Source organism: Fistularia commersonii, chromosome 33 (assembly GCF_037954325.1).
Source record: "Fistularia commersonii isolate RoL2024-O1a breed Wild chromosome 33, RoL_Fcom_v1.0, whole genome shotgun sequence".
NCBI classification, from domain to species: Eukaryota; Metazoa; Chordata; class Actinopteri; order Syngnathiformes; family Fistulariidae; genus Fistularia; species Fistularia commersonii.
Genome location: NC_141316.1, coordinates 2,345,725 through 2,362,041, shown reverse-complemented (window position 1 = coordinate 2,362,041; position 16,317 = coordinate 2,345,725). Strand labels below are relative to the sequence as shown.

At 42.8% G+C, this 16,317-nt stretch overlaps 1 protein-coding gene and 1 non-coding gene across 9 annotated transcripts in view; one reads left to right on the top strand and one right to left on the bottom strand.

Moving 5' to 3' along the window:
• Positions 1 to 16,317, bottom strand: part of shisa6b (shisa family member 6b) — an 83,518-nt gene that overhangs the window by 18,941 nt on the left and 48,260 nt on the right. For 4 of the 8 annotated variants that reach the window (XM_086141019.1, XM_086141021.1, XM_086141022.1 and 1 more), the window contains exon 4: positions 11,900 to 11,938. The exons of the other annotated variants lie outside the window; for them this stretch is intronic. In XM_086141019.1, coding sequence (XP_085997145.1) covers positions 11,900 to 11,938 — 39 coding nt within the window. The remainder of the gene's footprint in view (positions 1 to 11,899; positions 11,939 to 16,317) is intronic. 8 annotated transcript variants of the gene reach the window in all.
• trnar-ucg (transfer RNA arginine (anticodon UCG)) lies at positions 14,233 to 14,305 on the top strand. Its single transcript has one exon. It is a non-coding gene; the product is annotated as a tRNA-Arg (tRNA).

The window sequence follows — 16,317 nt, the reverse complement described above, 5'->3', positions numbered from 1 at the left end:
CTTCGTGTGTGTGTGTGTGTGTGTGGGTACACGCGCGCACATGTTTGTGTGTGTGTTACCATGCAACAACAGAGATAACTTCAATTGTCCTTTTTTTTTTTTTGGCCTCAATCAGCCGCTGTGTCAAGAAAGTTTTAGAAACCATTGTTTTGATTTATTTCTTAATTTTTTTAGCTGAGCTAGAAAGTGGGATTTGTAAGGGAAAATAAGACAATCCCTCCATTTCAACTCTTCTCTGTGGTTTGAGTAAACACTGCTGCATACTGCAAACAGTGACCAAGGAAAGAGTTTTGATTTCCTTTTTTGATTTTTTTTTCAGTCACACAATAGGCACAGTTGGCAAGGTGTATCGACACCAACCAACATCAGTTGTAAAAAAAAATTGCACTTTTCAAAAAACCTACTGACACAATCAGTCTAATTTTCTGTGTTAATTTAGAAGATAACACAAGGTGTAGTTTGACCTTGGCATCAATTATCCAAAACTCTTACTGAGTAATTAATCATTCATGAACCTACTTTTGCAAAGTTAAGTTTGTGTTAGATCATGTGCCTTTCACAGCATGTTTGGCATGAGAGGCAGGTAATCTGCTAATCACTGAATATATGCTCTTTGCAAACAGGTGTTAAAAAAAAGCGAAATAAAACCGGCTGAACTATGATCTTTGTCAAATTTCATCACTAATTGGAGAGAGTTTTTTAAAAGCGCTGCGTCAGAGCAGAACGCAACATTCATTTTTTAAGAAATCCCGTCTCGATCTGGTGCTTTGTCGGCTCAAAGTGCACCGGAGGTGTCTCCGTAGAGACGGGACGAGTTGAGGGGAAGCGGCTCATTAAGAAGCGCGGACGTTTGTTTTTCCGCGGCCCCTCTGTAATCTGGGGGCTAATTAACCGCGTTTCAGGACGACCCCTCAGCATGACCCCGTGACCTCCTGGAGCCATGGGGCTGCTTAACACCCTGAAGCGCATTCATCGCCTTCACCTCCCAGAGCTGACAAGGTGAAATAATCCATCCCTGGTGTCAAGCACCCCGTTATGACACAGCATCTTCAGGGACCTTACAGGAAGGGTGTGTGTGTGTGTGTGTGTGTGTGTGTGTGGAGGATTTGTGGCCATTCTTCTTTCCTATTCCCATATTAAAAAAGAATCCCGCGCTGTCGTCAGATCACCCAGTTGGCTCACTCCGCAAGACTGTCATGCGGTCCAGATTGCAGGGTTCAACAGGACCCCATCTGAATTGCTAAATGATCATTTTTCTCTCGCTATGCTGATGACGCACCGTTGAGTTTGTCAGATGGCGACAACTCAAATTTAGAGGCCGAATCATTCCAATCATTCCCCCCAGATCCAGTGGCTCATATCTATTTCCTGATGCTCGATACCCACGTCTTTCGCCATAGGGAGTTTGCATAATAGTGTCCAGCTGGCACAGCAATGACTCAGTGATCTGACATTTGCTGTGGTATTTTCTTTCACATCACATCCGCGCGCAGCAGGGGCGGCGAGGAGGGGTAATACCGGGCTGACCACTGAGCACCTTTCACCTCGTGCCAAGGTTAACTAAGCATTCTCAGCATCGATCGCCACCGCATGCCTGGAGGCAGCGCGGAAACCGGAACCGCATTGATTTCTGGAGATTTACATTCTGTCAAACAAATAAATGAACAGCCACGTCACGATATCCTGCGAGCTCCGTCAGACCGTGGGAGACACCGGCGGTATCTCGGAGACGCATTGCTTTCTAAACATCATGGACTTATTGATTTATGCCTGTATACGCGCTCATTTAAATACAAAAAAAAAAAAACAAGGCCGGGACCTCCCGACACAGCAGTGCACCGCCACGCTAAATCTGTTAAGATAATGAGTCAGCATCATGAAGACAACAACTCGGAACGCCCGCCCGCCCACTATTGATCATCTTGCATTCGAGGTGTGCGATTTGTCAAGTTTAACATGATGCCGAATCTGCGGCACAACTTGGATTCTGTTTCCAAAAGCTGAGTCTTACGCCCCACTATAAACCATAGTAAGCCACTTTTTGGACGTGTGCATGTACTGTGACGGTCAATGTACAGCGAAATAAACTTGGTTTTACTGATATTATTACAAAACGCAGTAGCTGAACGAGGGGTCGAAGTCTGTTTCGTTGCGGCGACGACACAGATCATTGTTCGCTTGAAGGGACTGGGGTGGGGGACGGGCGACTGCTACCCGGGGGAACAGCTTTTTGAGTTTACGGCCCTTTGCCGACGCGCCCACGATCTTTATAAGCAAAACTGCTTAAGTTACCACGGTCGCCAGAATTTCAGAACATTAAAAACCACCATATCAGCACAGCAGAGCAAAGCAAAGCTAAAAAAAAAAAATCTAACACTTCAATCTGCCAGCTAAACCATTGGAGAATAACTTGTAGGATCAAAGTGTCGGCTTCTAAAAACTTGCAAGAAACAAAGGACCACCTGAGATTACAGATGGAAAAACCTGCATCGACTGCGCGCGTGTGTTCACTTTCTTTATATTTTACATCTTTTTTAATTCCGCTCTTGTTATTGATGCTCTTTATCTTCCGCGGGGAGAGACTCAGATTCTCTCTGTTCCGGAAGTGTGAACATTCATCTTGTTATGCCAGTAAAGCATCGTAAAATTAAACAGGAGAAATTAAAAGGGAGAGACGCAAAACAGGCGTCGGGGAAAGTCGAGCGGAACCAGATTAGAGCTCGCTCGTGTAAATGAACGCGTTGTCTGTCGTCTCCCGTTTTACCTGTGACCCGAGATACTTTGATCAAAAACGCGGAGACGTGTTCTGAATGCAAACGATAACCCCCGTTGACACGTTTAATGCGATATCTTTTGCTTTGGGTTTCATTATAAATCGGTTATTTTGTCATTTTATACAAAGGCAAATAGCTGCAATTCACACTGATATAGATAAGCAAGAAAATTAAGTTTTTACGGTTGGCTTAACAGAAGATTTGTTTTCTTTTCTGTCACAAGTGAGGAACAATGAAAGTAATTAACGGGGGGGGGATAATGTTCCCTGGGTTCAGTGTTTTATAAAGTATCTAATGGGAACAAGACAGGGGTTTAGGGATAAGGATGATTCCAAAGAAAAAGGCTTGGCAGATGACTGGATGAAGTGATGCGTTTGAAAGAAAGACACAAAAATCATTTCGGTAGCGAAAAGTCTTTGGAGGCATCCTTTCTGAAGAAATGAAATGAAGAAAAGATATGAAAAGTAATATCTACCCCACTGTCATCACACGTAGAACCAAGAATTCACTTCTAATGGGCAACCTGGTATTATGAGACCTGGCAAGTTCTGTTTTTGGAGGTTTGCAAAATTCCAGCTTCTTATTCAAAAAGCTTGTGCCATGTAAGATATAGATGTCTTGTGATTTTTTCTGTTTTTTTTTTTTCCTACCAAGGGGCGATCTTTCACCCCGACATCTATGTAGAGGATAAGGTAACTGGGCAGTTAGGGCTGTCTCATTTTGGGTCAATTTAATTTCACCCACAATTAAAGTTCCGCGTCAGTAACAGGGTTGTAAAGACACAGGGGGGCTCAACCCAGCACTTTGGTCCACATACTGATCCACTTAAGAGTCTGATGAAGTTTCCTGCCAAATGATTGATCATGATGTCTGACTTTATACTTCAGATCCCGCTACATATCTGAATTAAATCCCGCTACTGTGTAGTTCTACACGCTAGATTTGAATATGTCGGGAAATCCTTCTCACGCTTTGAAAGCGCAGGCCGGGAGCAGATAAGATCGGGGAAGAAACTGAGGCGATATGGATGGACACAACTTAATGGAAACTCTAAAGGTTTAGTATCTCTTAGCGACACATAAGAAGGGAGGGCGGTGGCGTGGGTGCGCGGGGGACATAGGGGGCCAGTAAAGGATTGGGGGGGAAGAAATACAGGGGCAAAGGATAAACTGAGACAGACAGCAGATAAGAGAAGGGAAAGTATGAAAAAGGAGGATGAGGTGGTATAAAAAGCACGGGCCAGTGACCACGGAGCGGCCCCCTATCCTTCGACTGCACCTCCCCGCACCCCCACTCCCCAGATCTATTAGAGAGACATCCTCAGCTCTCTGCTCCACTCTCCTCACGACATCCCTCTCAAAAACCAGCAGCCCTGCCATCCCATTAGCCCTGCCAAGTGGAGCTATTGTGGTTCTGAAAGGCCCAGAGGAGGTGGAGGGGGCTACAGAGGGCATATGTGTGTGTGTGTGTGTGTGTGTGTGTGTGCCTGTGTGACAGGTATGGATGTGGATGTCTGTGTCCCAATGGCTCTGTTGACAGCGTGTTGACACCAACACATCGCCGCACTCCTCTTGGAGCAGAGCAAGAAGAAAAGGGAAACCACCATGGGCTTGACATTTAATAACTGACAAAGGGTGTTCACATTTAATCGCTAAATGTTAACTGCCATAATAGCCTGACTTCGCTCGGTTAGCGGGGGATAAAGCCAGGAGGAAGGCGTTCCCGCCCCTCATTGATTTCAGCAGGAGAGCAAGAGGATTAACTCTGACCAAATTTCAAAAGAGTTGATTAGGCCCGGGTTATTTTTATGGTTTCCGCCAATTTTAGCTCTCGTTGCGTATTCTTAACTTAGTGAGTCAGAGTTTGGACAGGAAATGAAACTTCGACGGAAGGTTTTAACCTGTGTCTTTAAATTTTGATTTTCCAGCTGAATAATACATGTCCACATTTGTTGCTGTCACTGTTGAAATCGGTCCAAATACTGAGGGCTAAGGAGAAGTCAGAGGAAAACTGGAACTCGATTAGCGAACGATTTTATGCCGATAATAAGATGATAATAACGCGCGGATCAGATTCAGGTCCGTTTGCCGGTATCCAATTACTACACATACAACACTCTATGAGTTGCATCAGGCCTTAAATTACTCTAATGTGAAACTATAGAAATGTTTAATAACCTAATTTTCGGCCCCTAATTTTATTCAAGGCAGAATCTCAATTTGGGCGCATCACAGAGACTCAAATTATCTACCAATGCACAAAGCAAAGTTCATAAAAGATTGTTGAGTCTAACAAAAACAAACTGCCCGATTCTAGTACAATAATTAAAGCAGGAATGAATTGGTTTAATGTCGTTTTTTCTTCTGTTTTTTGATCCAGCCCGAGTCTTTACATCAAACGTCCACCTCGGGAACAAGAGGTATCCGATTTTTGTACAACCCCTACATTCCATGTCATTTCATCGATTGCCGTCAGAGACACGTTGTGTGACAAATCTACCGTCCATCAGATGACCTTGTCAAACCCCGGACATTTGTGTGGCGGTGACAAAAATAGACTCATAATGGACTTTGGACTGACGGAGCTTCTGACACAATATGAGCAGATGTCAGGTCAGCGCTGCGCTCCGCCGTCCGAGGAGGCCGCCATCGGTTTGTACCCCTCCATGAAAGGGTTCGTACCGAGCCAATGCGCTTTCGGCATCAGATACCGCATTTTCAGACATTTTCCCATCATCCCTGAAACAACTTGCTGGGTCACAAAAGGCCTTTTATGGCTCAGCAAGAACCGAAATATAAAAGTTTCACAGACACAGTTGGTAGCTGTTTTTTTCATGTCTTTAGTTAGAGTAGAAAATTAACCAGTTCAGGTGGAAATTGATTTAGGCGCTGCTTTCAAGGTAATTATTTTTGCTTTGTGACCTAATGTGTCATTGCACAGAGGCTGGGTGTTATTTCCTGTGGAGAAGCCATCAGTTATGTGAACCGTAGTGTCGAGCTCTATTATGATATAAAAAGCCCCTTTATTCCAAACCGTTTTACAGGCTCAAACATAACGACGCCCACCACTTGACCTATTGGCTTCAATGGAGACCAGAATTAACAGCAAGTACTTTACTTAAGGTAGGCCTGAACACAAAGCCACACTTGAGAACATACATAAATCACAAGATTTTAGGTTGTGTAGCTTGGCAGCTCTACATATCCTAAATAATAGTTGACGTGCTCTGAAATACTTTGGACTTACAAACGGTCATCGTTGTTGGGGATCCTTTTAAAACAATCTCTTGCCTTCCAGTCCACTGTCTAGGTAAACTGTAGTGCAGTGCATACTGGTGGTGTCACCAGGCGTCTGAATAGAATGGGAGAATTCATGATCCGGAGAGACATTACCCCAAAATTGCGTTTTGTGTTGGTTTGTCCAGTGATTTTCCTGTTATGACGACAGTTGCTTTGTTTGCAAACGAGCATCAGTTTGAAATTCACTGCAGATCATGGGTTTTACCCTGAATCCACCCATTCTGTTTAAGTCTAAGTATTTTCGCAAACTGCTCAGTAACATATATCTACGGGTAGCTTAACTTGTCAGAACACAGGTCCCATGACCTTGAACGGGAGCCTGGAGACCTGTGTAGGGCCTTTATTTCCATAAAGTTGATGGGTAGGTTTGTGCAAATCACGGCGACCAGGCAAAACCCGAAATGATCCGACAATTGAATTAAAAAGCTTTGGACTTTTCAATAAAGACAGTTCCGTCTAGACTTTGGCAAGTCAGATGAGGTCTGAAACTGGTTGTTGAGGTTGTACTTGCACACTCAACAAGTCTCTTATTTTAGGAGGTCTTGCGATCCCCGCCAGCAAATAAAAAGCCCCTTCAGAGACCTATCCCAAGATTCTTACTGCTCTTTATTCCGTGCACAACCTCATGCAATCCATCCCCTCTTGTGCTTTTTGGCATAAGAGGGCTTTATGTCACCGGCTCAGATTCATGAGGTTGAGATAGGAGAGTTAAAGAAATATGTATGACAACAAGCTAATTTTACAACCACCGAGGGGCACAAAAGCCAGACGATGTTCAACGTCTAACAATATAGCTATAATCTTCCAAGGTGCTTTAGTGGTTCTGTGGTACAAAGGTGACAGCATGTGCACTAGAAAGTCTAAATCAAGTGGTTACGTCTTTCTCCAGCAGCCTGTGATATCATGAACCTCATCAAGGCTCGTCTGTGAAATTTCAGCTCATTGCAACCGCACCCACAAGCCCCCAAGACACATGGATCATGCTTTCCCGGAAGCTCCTGACATAAATTTCGGGGTGAGCTCTCTGACAGTCTGCTATCTGTGCTGCCAAATTAATTTCTTTTCATTGGCTTATTGAGCTAATTCCTGTTTGCATAAAAAAGGAAAGAAAAGATAAACCCTGTGCTCTGAGATGCATGATATCCGAGAGCGCAAAGAGACATTTGAAACAGTATTTAATTTGAAACACTGCTACCAAAATGCATAAAACTGGGTCAAGGATTGCCAGTATGGGGATTAGCTCTTGATTGGCCAGGAGACACAGATGGCTTATGTTAGAAATATCTGGAACTGAAATGTAAAAACTGATCAAATATACTTTATTTTAGCTATAAATGTGACAAAATATAGAATAGGCCCCGTCCATCTGTATGCAGATAATTCAACAAAGAATGACCTTTTTAGGTCCCAAATCAGCACATAAACAGTCAATCAATCAAAGGGAACCTTTATCGAATTGTCTCATGTAAATGCTTCTTGATTTTTTTTCTTTTGGTGTGTGTGTGTGTGTTGGGGGGGGGGGGGGGGTCTTTATCCATGTAAACAAACATGGTAACATGGAAACAGTCATTTAAATCTTAATTTCTAAAGGCCAATTCCTGCCATGCATAGAATAGCACCTATTACTAACTGAGAACTTTATCACCACCTACTGGCCCAGTGATCTGACTGTTTTAAAACAAAGGCAGTTTAGCAGGACATGTACAAAAGAGGGCTCAACATTTCAAAAATGTTTGATTTGACACACTCTCATATTATTGTCTTATTCACTTTTCACTTAATTCATTTAATTTTGTTTTCGTGTCGAACCATCACGGACAAGCATTGGCTTTGTTACCATCTAATGACAGCGTACGAAATACATACACAAGGAATGCGAGGGTGTTACTAAACGCTATCAATCGTGAATGGTGTTCATCAGCTCCATAGCAGGAAGGAGAGAACTGTGCATATCGGAGTCAATTTTTCGTTAGATAACATGTGATTTTGTTAAATGAAAGGCAAACTACTGTACTTTGTGAGAGTGAGTCAATCATGAGGTAGTCGAAAGCTAAAGCCAAGTTCCCACTATGCAGCTTTCACAGCTGTCAGATGGCTGCAGTGTTCACAGTCGGGAGTCTATAAGGTGTGGTTGACACACTTAATGCCTTGGGGGGGCGGGGGGTTTCCACGCATTACAACCTGATTTACTTGAGAACACGCATGAGCTGTGACAGGGGAAACAGTTTTTTTCTAAAAACGGATGTTGCTTTGATGAAAGCCGTCTGTATAGGGATGCTGCCACTCAAATAAAGACCCCGAGTTATAAAAGTGCTCATTATACATGACCTGAATTCTAATATCATTGGCATCGACGCACTTGACAATGAGTTCTGTACCGTGTTGTTGCAAATTACCAAAATAGGGTGGTGGGGGGTTGGTTGAAAATGTCATAACCACAAAAAAACAGCAAAATTCAAATTCCACCAAAAGCCAAAAAAAGTTGCAGTGTAAAAAAACAGAGATTTGATATGGTAACATTTTTTGTTTTGGGTCAAGCACCTTGTAAAGTACTGCTTCGCACTCTTTTGACAGCCGGCTAGACAATGACACCAGGGTTATCTGTGTAGGTCCGAGACATAGTTTGTAGCTACTTTTGGTGTTTTATCAGTATTTGTTGTTTATCGCTTTTTTTACCGGAATCACAGTCCTGGGAAATTTGTATCTGAGGATATCTTTTACGAAGCCTTTTATCAGGCTCCCTTTTCTAATTCTGGTTGATTTCCAGCTTCCGTCATTATATCTCTTCCCGCCGCTGTCGGCTTATACGCCGCTACGCTGTCCCTTCTTCGGTGCCATTAGCTCTTTATTTACTTTGACCTTCCTACGTTCAGACGATGGTTAAGCAGACTATTCATATGATGATGCTAAATGGCTTTGCATGTCGGTTTGTATCTACGTCTCATGTCTTCTAATGAAAGAAGCCATAAACACATTTTGAACTGATTGAATTAAAAGCCTCGCCGTAATACTCCAGATATCATTATCCATTTATAGATAACCGCATCCATTAATGAGCATCTGCAGATTGCAGAGCTCCTGTGTACTTCCAAGTGTAATAAAGACCCGGTCCAGACTGTTTGCATCCACATTTCCAGTAAGCATCGCTCCTTATCTCATAACTCACAATCACCCTCAAGACACCAGAGGCCAAGTGGTTACTTGACATATCACTGCCTCTGCAGCTTGACACACATGCAGAGATAGTCTCACCAGGGATGGTGAGGGCAGGAGGTTGAGATGGACCTCATATCCAGTTCATTTTGAGATGTGATACACTGCGGACTGCCGTGACCCTGTGTATTACAGTGCAATAAGAGGCCCATTTTATTGAAGGAGTGCTTCATGATGCTTTTCTTTCACCACAAAGCTGAGGTGACTCACTTGATGTAAAGGCAATAAGCTTTCCTGGAAATCAAACAGTATAACAGTGTGTCATTTTCATCTCACATCCCATTGCAGGATTAATGTTCTCATAAAAAAAGCCATTTCTCCCAACAGTTGATTGACATACCAACTGACTCCATTTGCAGGCTGTTGAAAAGCAGACTTCCTTTGAGAGGAGGCGAAGGGCGAGGAAGAGGTAGAGGAAGAAGAGGAGGGTCCGTATATCGTAAGCAAGGATAAGCACAGATTTTTCTGATGTCTTCTTAAAATAAAAGAAGTAACATCATCAAAACTGCCTTTATCCATGCCTTTATAGACCAGCCCTCCTCTCCACTGAGACGGACAGAGTCGACGACCACGCACACCATAGAGGTTAGAACATTCATCTCAGTAAAGTGGACAACACAGAGAAAACATCAGTGAAACAGTTCAGAACATACATTTTAAAAGGGGGAAGGGCAGGGATTAGAACAGAGGAGTGAAATGGGACCAGCTTGGTTTTAAGGCACAACACAATAAGAAAAAAAAAAAAAAAAAAAAAAAAATTACAAATGTGGGCCAGCTGCAACAAACATCAAGAGGAACAGAATATTCTTGTTTACATACAGTGTCCTGGTTTGGTTGGATTTGTCTTTAATTAAGCCCAGGCTGCATATCTCACAATGGACTAGTGAGTCGAAAACAACAACTGTAGCGCAACTGAAATCTCCTCTTTAGAATCTTGAAGGCGAGCCCACATTACCACACCACTGATTCAAACAGAACCCCTCAGGGGTGTAACAGTACATTTGTGCATCCCAGACTCTTTGGCAGATGACGTTTGGTACACAGCATTCTTCTGGTCAGTGTTATTTTGCACACTAATTACAAATCACACCATGAAGATACCTTTTGGGAAACCCTTAACAGTAAAGGAGTTGTTGTTGTTGTTGTTGTTGTTGTCGCACACCATTCAAATGATATATTTCGGAGAAATCTGCAGGTTTTTTCCAGAGAGGTTCAGACACACCCGAAGTTCATTTAATCATCTGTTCATGTACATTTTGTAGCGAGTATGAGAACACACAAATAACGTATAACAACGCGATCAGATTTTGTACAAAAACCGGCAGGACCCGACCTCTTAAACGCAATGCATCTCTTCAGCCTATGACACACAGCTTCATTAGTTTTTGTTTCAATCCGGTGAAAAACTTAACCAAAAGAAGGCAGTCAAATCCTGATGTGCAGGTGTCTGATTTGAATTACTCCACTTTTTGGCAATTTGTAACAGTCCTGAGACATTTTCTGGCAATTAGTGGAGTGTGGAGGAGCAGTTACATTTCATTTCATTTGCCAAAAAAGGTCACTCTATTAAATAAAAATAAAAAATCTCCAGTGATACAGAGCGCAAGTGTCGATGTTCTCCCCAGATGAAATGCAACGACGTAGTGCAGCCAGTACACATTCCTAACATTAGCCACACGAATTATCATGCTAATAAATTAGAAATGAATTTGTGTAATCAAAATTCTCAAAATCACTGAAAATTATCTCATTTAGAGTCATTCAGCTTTCTGCATGAAAAGAAAGGTCTGTTTCAAGTTTGGTTAGTCTTCAAAAAGCGTTGTCTTTAAAAGCGAAGCAACCGGACCCGTGGTTGTTTCCCCACTCAAAAGCTGTGAAAAAATGATACATCAACCAAATTATTAATTTGGTTTTGATGAAAGGAAGTGAAACTGTTTTGCAATCCAGTTGCGGCAAAAAGTGTTCAGTTTGCCCCCGTGAAAAATGTAGTAAAGAAACTCTAAAGTGTTTTAATGGCTGACTATAGAGACACTACCTTTCTGGTTTATTCTGAACACACACAGTCTTTGTATCTGGAAACATCGAGGTACCTTCATTTGTTCAACATTTGCAATTTATGTTTTTTAAAACCATTTGAGTTGGGCTTTAACCATAACATAAGTTATTTTATTTTCCGTCATAATCAACCTAGCAGAGACAATCCCGAAATGTGGGCAGGGAAAAGCGACGCCGGATCTCAGAAGACTGCATTTTTAAGAGTGGATTTTCCACTTAAAGGGTCTTTTTAATTAAAATGTACCAAAGCATGGATTGCGCGCACTGTTACACCCCTAGAAGTAGAGCTCGGGGACCAGACTGCCGACATGTAGGCTACTCATCACACAGACAGGAGAGCTTAATGTCAGAGGAAGAAGACACAGGTTAGGAGTGTAGATAAGGGTCAGTGGGGAGGCAACGCACTACGATTAACACGCCAGGTACAAGCTGCCTCCAAACACCGAGCAGTTTCACGATACTAACATTCGCCATTAATAGGTTCATGAGAGACACAGTGATCGTGTACAAGTGATTAGAGGCAACTTCGACCCTTGAACAAAGAACAACCATCCCTACCATGGTGACTCTGGGAGCGGACAGGCCAATGTTTTTCTCCTAGAAAACAAAACCAAGTGTTTATTTATTAGATTGCTCTGCAGTCATGTTTGCAAACAGAAAATTACAGTCACATTAAACAACCGGTTGTTATTGCATTTGCTCCGGAAGGCATTTACATCACATTTGTTTAGGAGGAAGAAACATCGGCATTTGACAGGAGATCCGCACAACAGCTTTTTTAAGACAAACGTCACAATATGCGGACATGTGAAGACGCTTGCTGGAAATGAGAACAATTTTTAGTGCCGGTATATCGATTGTGTTACATGTTTTCTTCCCATCCACTACGAGCTGATGCCACCTGACACCATGACACAAGGCATCAAGTCACTTTCCCTCACTTTCGCACACACACACACACACACACACACACACACAGGCCACCAAGCGTGGAGGAGGACAGAAAGTAACTGAAATTTCAAGATAAAGGAAGGACTCGGGGTTGGAGGCAAGGAGAAGAGGGTAATGGGAAGAAGGGAGGAGGTGTTAAAAAGCCACCATGTTCCCGCACCCTGACACCGCGGGGCTCCAGCCATGCGGCACTTTGATCCATCACTATCGATTTGCCATCAGCCTCACATTGCCGCCGCCTCCCACGCAGTAACACAGCTACAGGGGCGCGATCCCCGGGTCGGAACCGTACGCGCATCGGCTCTGACCTTAAACCCGGTGACCAAATGAACCTGCATGAGATACGGTTTATTAATGAGAAATGGATGGGTGCGTGGGCGACACGCTGATGAGCAGGAATTTCAGGTTTTTCCACATGAGCGAGCTGATAAGGCCGGGAGGTTTTCATGAAATCCCTTGTGAAAAGTATCCAAACACACAATCTCTGCATTAAAATGCTAAGTACACATGAGATAAGTACACGCAGATTGTACGCCGGATTCGTGCCGCCGCATCCTCGAACGGCAGCGCGCTATTGTGTTCTTTGTATTCTTTAGCAAAGACAATTCAGGGAAGTCAGGGGAAAAAGAATGAATTATAATTTCAAAAACATTCCCGAGTACCGCCAGGGCTCAACAACTGCTATGTTAATTAAATCCTCCAATGGGGAAACAAACAAAGAGAACAAAATGCATACTGCCCACTATTTAAACTTAAGAATGGACAGGAAATTGACTTTTTTTGTTCCGTTACACGTAGATGTGGATTTCCACGTCTGTTAAGCTCGTGTGTAGAAATTTGTGCTTTCACGCCTGAACAACGACATACAGCTAGCGAATAGATAACTCGCCGGTCAAAACTTCACAAGAGCCATGACAGCCCATCTATGCGTTGGATCGTGAACTCATGATTACGCGCTAACGTTCACGGCATTAAGATAACTGTGGGATTAAAAAACAAAAGATTTCTATCGGCGCGATCACACATAAATGGCAATTTGCGTTCTCGATTTGCTCGAAAAACAGAACAATGAAAAGTATCCTCGAAAATGAGCACAATAGTATCATCATTATTAACTTCTCTGAATGTAATCTAAGAAGAAGCGGATGATGAAAGCGAAGCAGAAAGTTGGACAGGTTTGTGGAGCAGCCTGTACTGTGAATTAATCATGCCGTTCCAGCTCCTCATCAGCAAGGAGGACCCGGCTTTCGTTCGCAGTATCAAGGCTTGCATGATTGAAGACGGTGGAGCTGTTTCCCTTTTTTTTTTTTCCCCTTTTTTTAACTCTTAAACTCCGCTTTAGTCTTGCATGACACTGGCCGGAATGTGAAATCAAATTTCATTTTCAATGATTTTTGTTTTAACTCGGGCCGATATGACCTTTCATAAGTGGGTATTGATCAGCAGCCCCTTCCACGTCTGTTACGGAGATTTTGACTTCATGAGGCTTGATTGGGGCTGATTACGCCTCGGCCCACTGACAGGAGCCGCGATGTGTAAAACAAGGCAGCTGGAGATTCGTTCAAGATGACCTTGGCGCTTTTTTTCTCCTCGATTATCAGCCAACGGCGCGATTGGTTCATCGAACGCATTACGCAAGGTTAGTGTGAGGAGATTCATACCCCAGAACAGGCTTTTTGTGGTATAACGCATTTATTAAATGGTTTCAGTGTGCGCCGATGCCAGTTGAATCGCCAAACCATTTTTGTGTTGTTGTTTGCATTTGTTCATGACTAACCTACATCCACTGTCCTCCAAATATCCTGGTTTTAACACCCGCATAACATAACCTTTAATGTACATTCTCGTTGTCTTGACATTACGTGTCTTTTATGGGATACCAAAGACAATTTCTTGCTTATTTTGGATTTACTCAAATATATGGACGCCCAAAGTCACCTGACTGCGTGGCCTAATGGATAAGGCGTCTGACTTCGGATCAGAAGATTGAGGGTTCGAGTCCCTTCGTGGTCGCGTTTTGGACTTTTCTCTCGTAGTCGATGGTTGGAAGTCAAACACAACCGTTCCCTTTTTTGTCAACAACTGAAGCGTTGATGGTCAAAGCCACTTTAGCTCTATCTCACCTCACATGAGTCTCATTCCTTTGTCACCAGCCACTACTTTTCACCAGCTAGGTGTTCACACAGTAATTGGTCTATCTGAAACAAAACGAAAACAAACAAACAAAACAGCACTAGAGAGTAAATGCATAGGAAATTGCATCAGAGTCACCGGAATGCTTCTGGAATATTATCACTACACCAAAAAATGACAAGAAAAGATAACTATAATTATATGTCATCATCATTATTGTAATTATCTGAGGTTAGATCTGCGGTGCCTTCAGATGGGAACCTTTCACAGATCCCCGAGCTTTGTGGCGCAGCAGTACGGAGGGTGAAAATGTGCAAGGAGTCAGTGCACTGAGAAGACCTCCCTCCTACCTCACATAAACAATGTTTGTTCAGACTTTCAGGCCAACATAACTCTTTCTGCCAGCCTTGCTTTTCCCTTGCCTGGCCCGGACATGTCAGCACTACTTTCTCTGGAACATTTCATGTGCTTGCAATATATTTATGAGTGAAGGAAATCTAAGCGAAACCGACTCGGCGGCATCTTACAGAGTAAAATAACCGAGCAGTGCATCCTTAACCTACACGACTGCAAATACGACGTTCAAAACGTGTGCCGGGAGTTCATTTGAGTGATGATTTTACTGCAAGATGAGAAAAGTGAGTCTGGGGGCTGCTGCCATCCAGTGATGTATGAAGCAATAAAGCAAAGTGATTTTTTTTTTTTTTTCGTGTCTTTACGACTGCAACACTCTTGCATTTCATATTGACGCGAAATGTATGTAACATCTCGCAGTCCATGTGGGTTAATGTGTCGAAGCTGCATCCCCACAAACCAATCATCAATCTGTCACCGACCCTGGATCTTGGTCGAGGTTCATGCATGCGTGAAAATGCTTGAATAAGACGGGGGATCATTCACTTACATCAAGACTCCAGTCCCATGTTTGCAGCTCATGGGAATAACACGTTCGACATTGTATATGCTGACGCATTTTTACCCCGTATGAAGATTTTTTTTTTTTTTCCCTTTTAACCACTAGCTCTTTGTGTTCAAAGCTCGAATTCCATTGCAGCTGTCACTGACGTCCTGTGGCATCCATATTGGATTTTATACTGTTTTGGAGCAGGGAAATCTTTTGGGAGATTCACTTATTTATCCCGTAACTATAGCAAGTTCAACAGTATAAATCTTCCTTTCTCTTTGCTGCAGTGGCAAATAAAAGGCTTGGTTTCTGAATGGAGTTAGAGTCTAATTAGCCCGACTCAAGCCGGAAAAATCAATTTAAGAGTTGTTTGCCTCTCAGCCTGTGTTCATACATTATAAAGAAGGAATTCACGCTTCACAGAATTCCAATGCAGCTTTTGCATGGCGTTGACCAATTTATTAAAATGAAAGGTGAAATGTTTGACTTGTGCTTATGCGTCTTCAGATAATCACTACATTTGCCTCGAAATGTACTTCTCATAATTTCATGTCACTATTTCGTTACACAATAAGTGCATGTGTCAAAGCATTAAAATGAGGGTCTTGGACTGTCAGAATGTGATGACTTTGAATAATGTAGGATAAAAGTGCCATTGAAAAACATTAATGGTGCTTAGCCAAACAAAACGGCTAGCTGGGGGTTCGGGGTTTGCCTTTACGCTGGTCTTGCATGAACGCATGTCTTCATATTTGAGTTTATCCTTCGTCAAAGATCTGTCGCTTCATTTGAGGGAAGTTTGAGCTTAAATTTTCACTAACGTTGGCAGCCGTACCCGGACATTGATTTTTATCCTCTAATTGATTTTGTGCGCAATGACATTTTGTTGTTCCACTAGTGGACGCCTCTACCATGCCTATTCAAATGACTTTGCTTTGGACAACAGGGCACTGCCATCCTTGTATCCACACAAGGAAACTGACTTGCG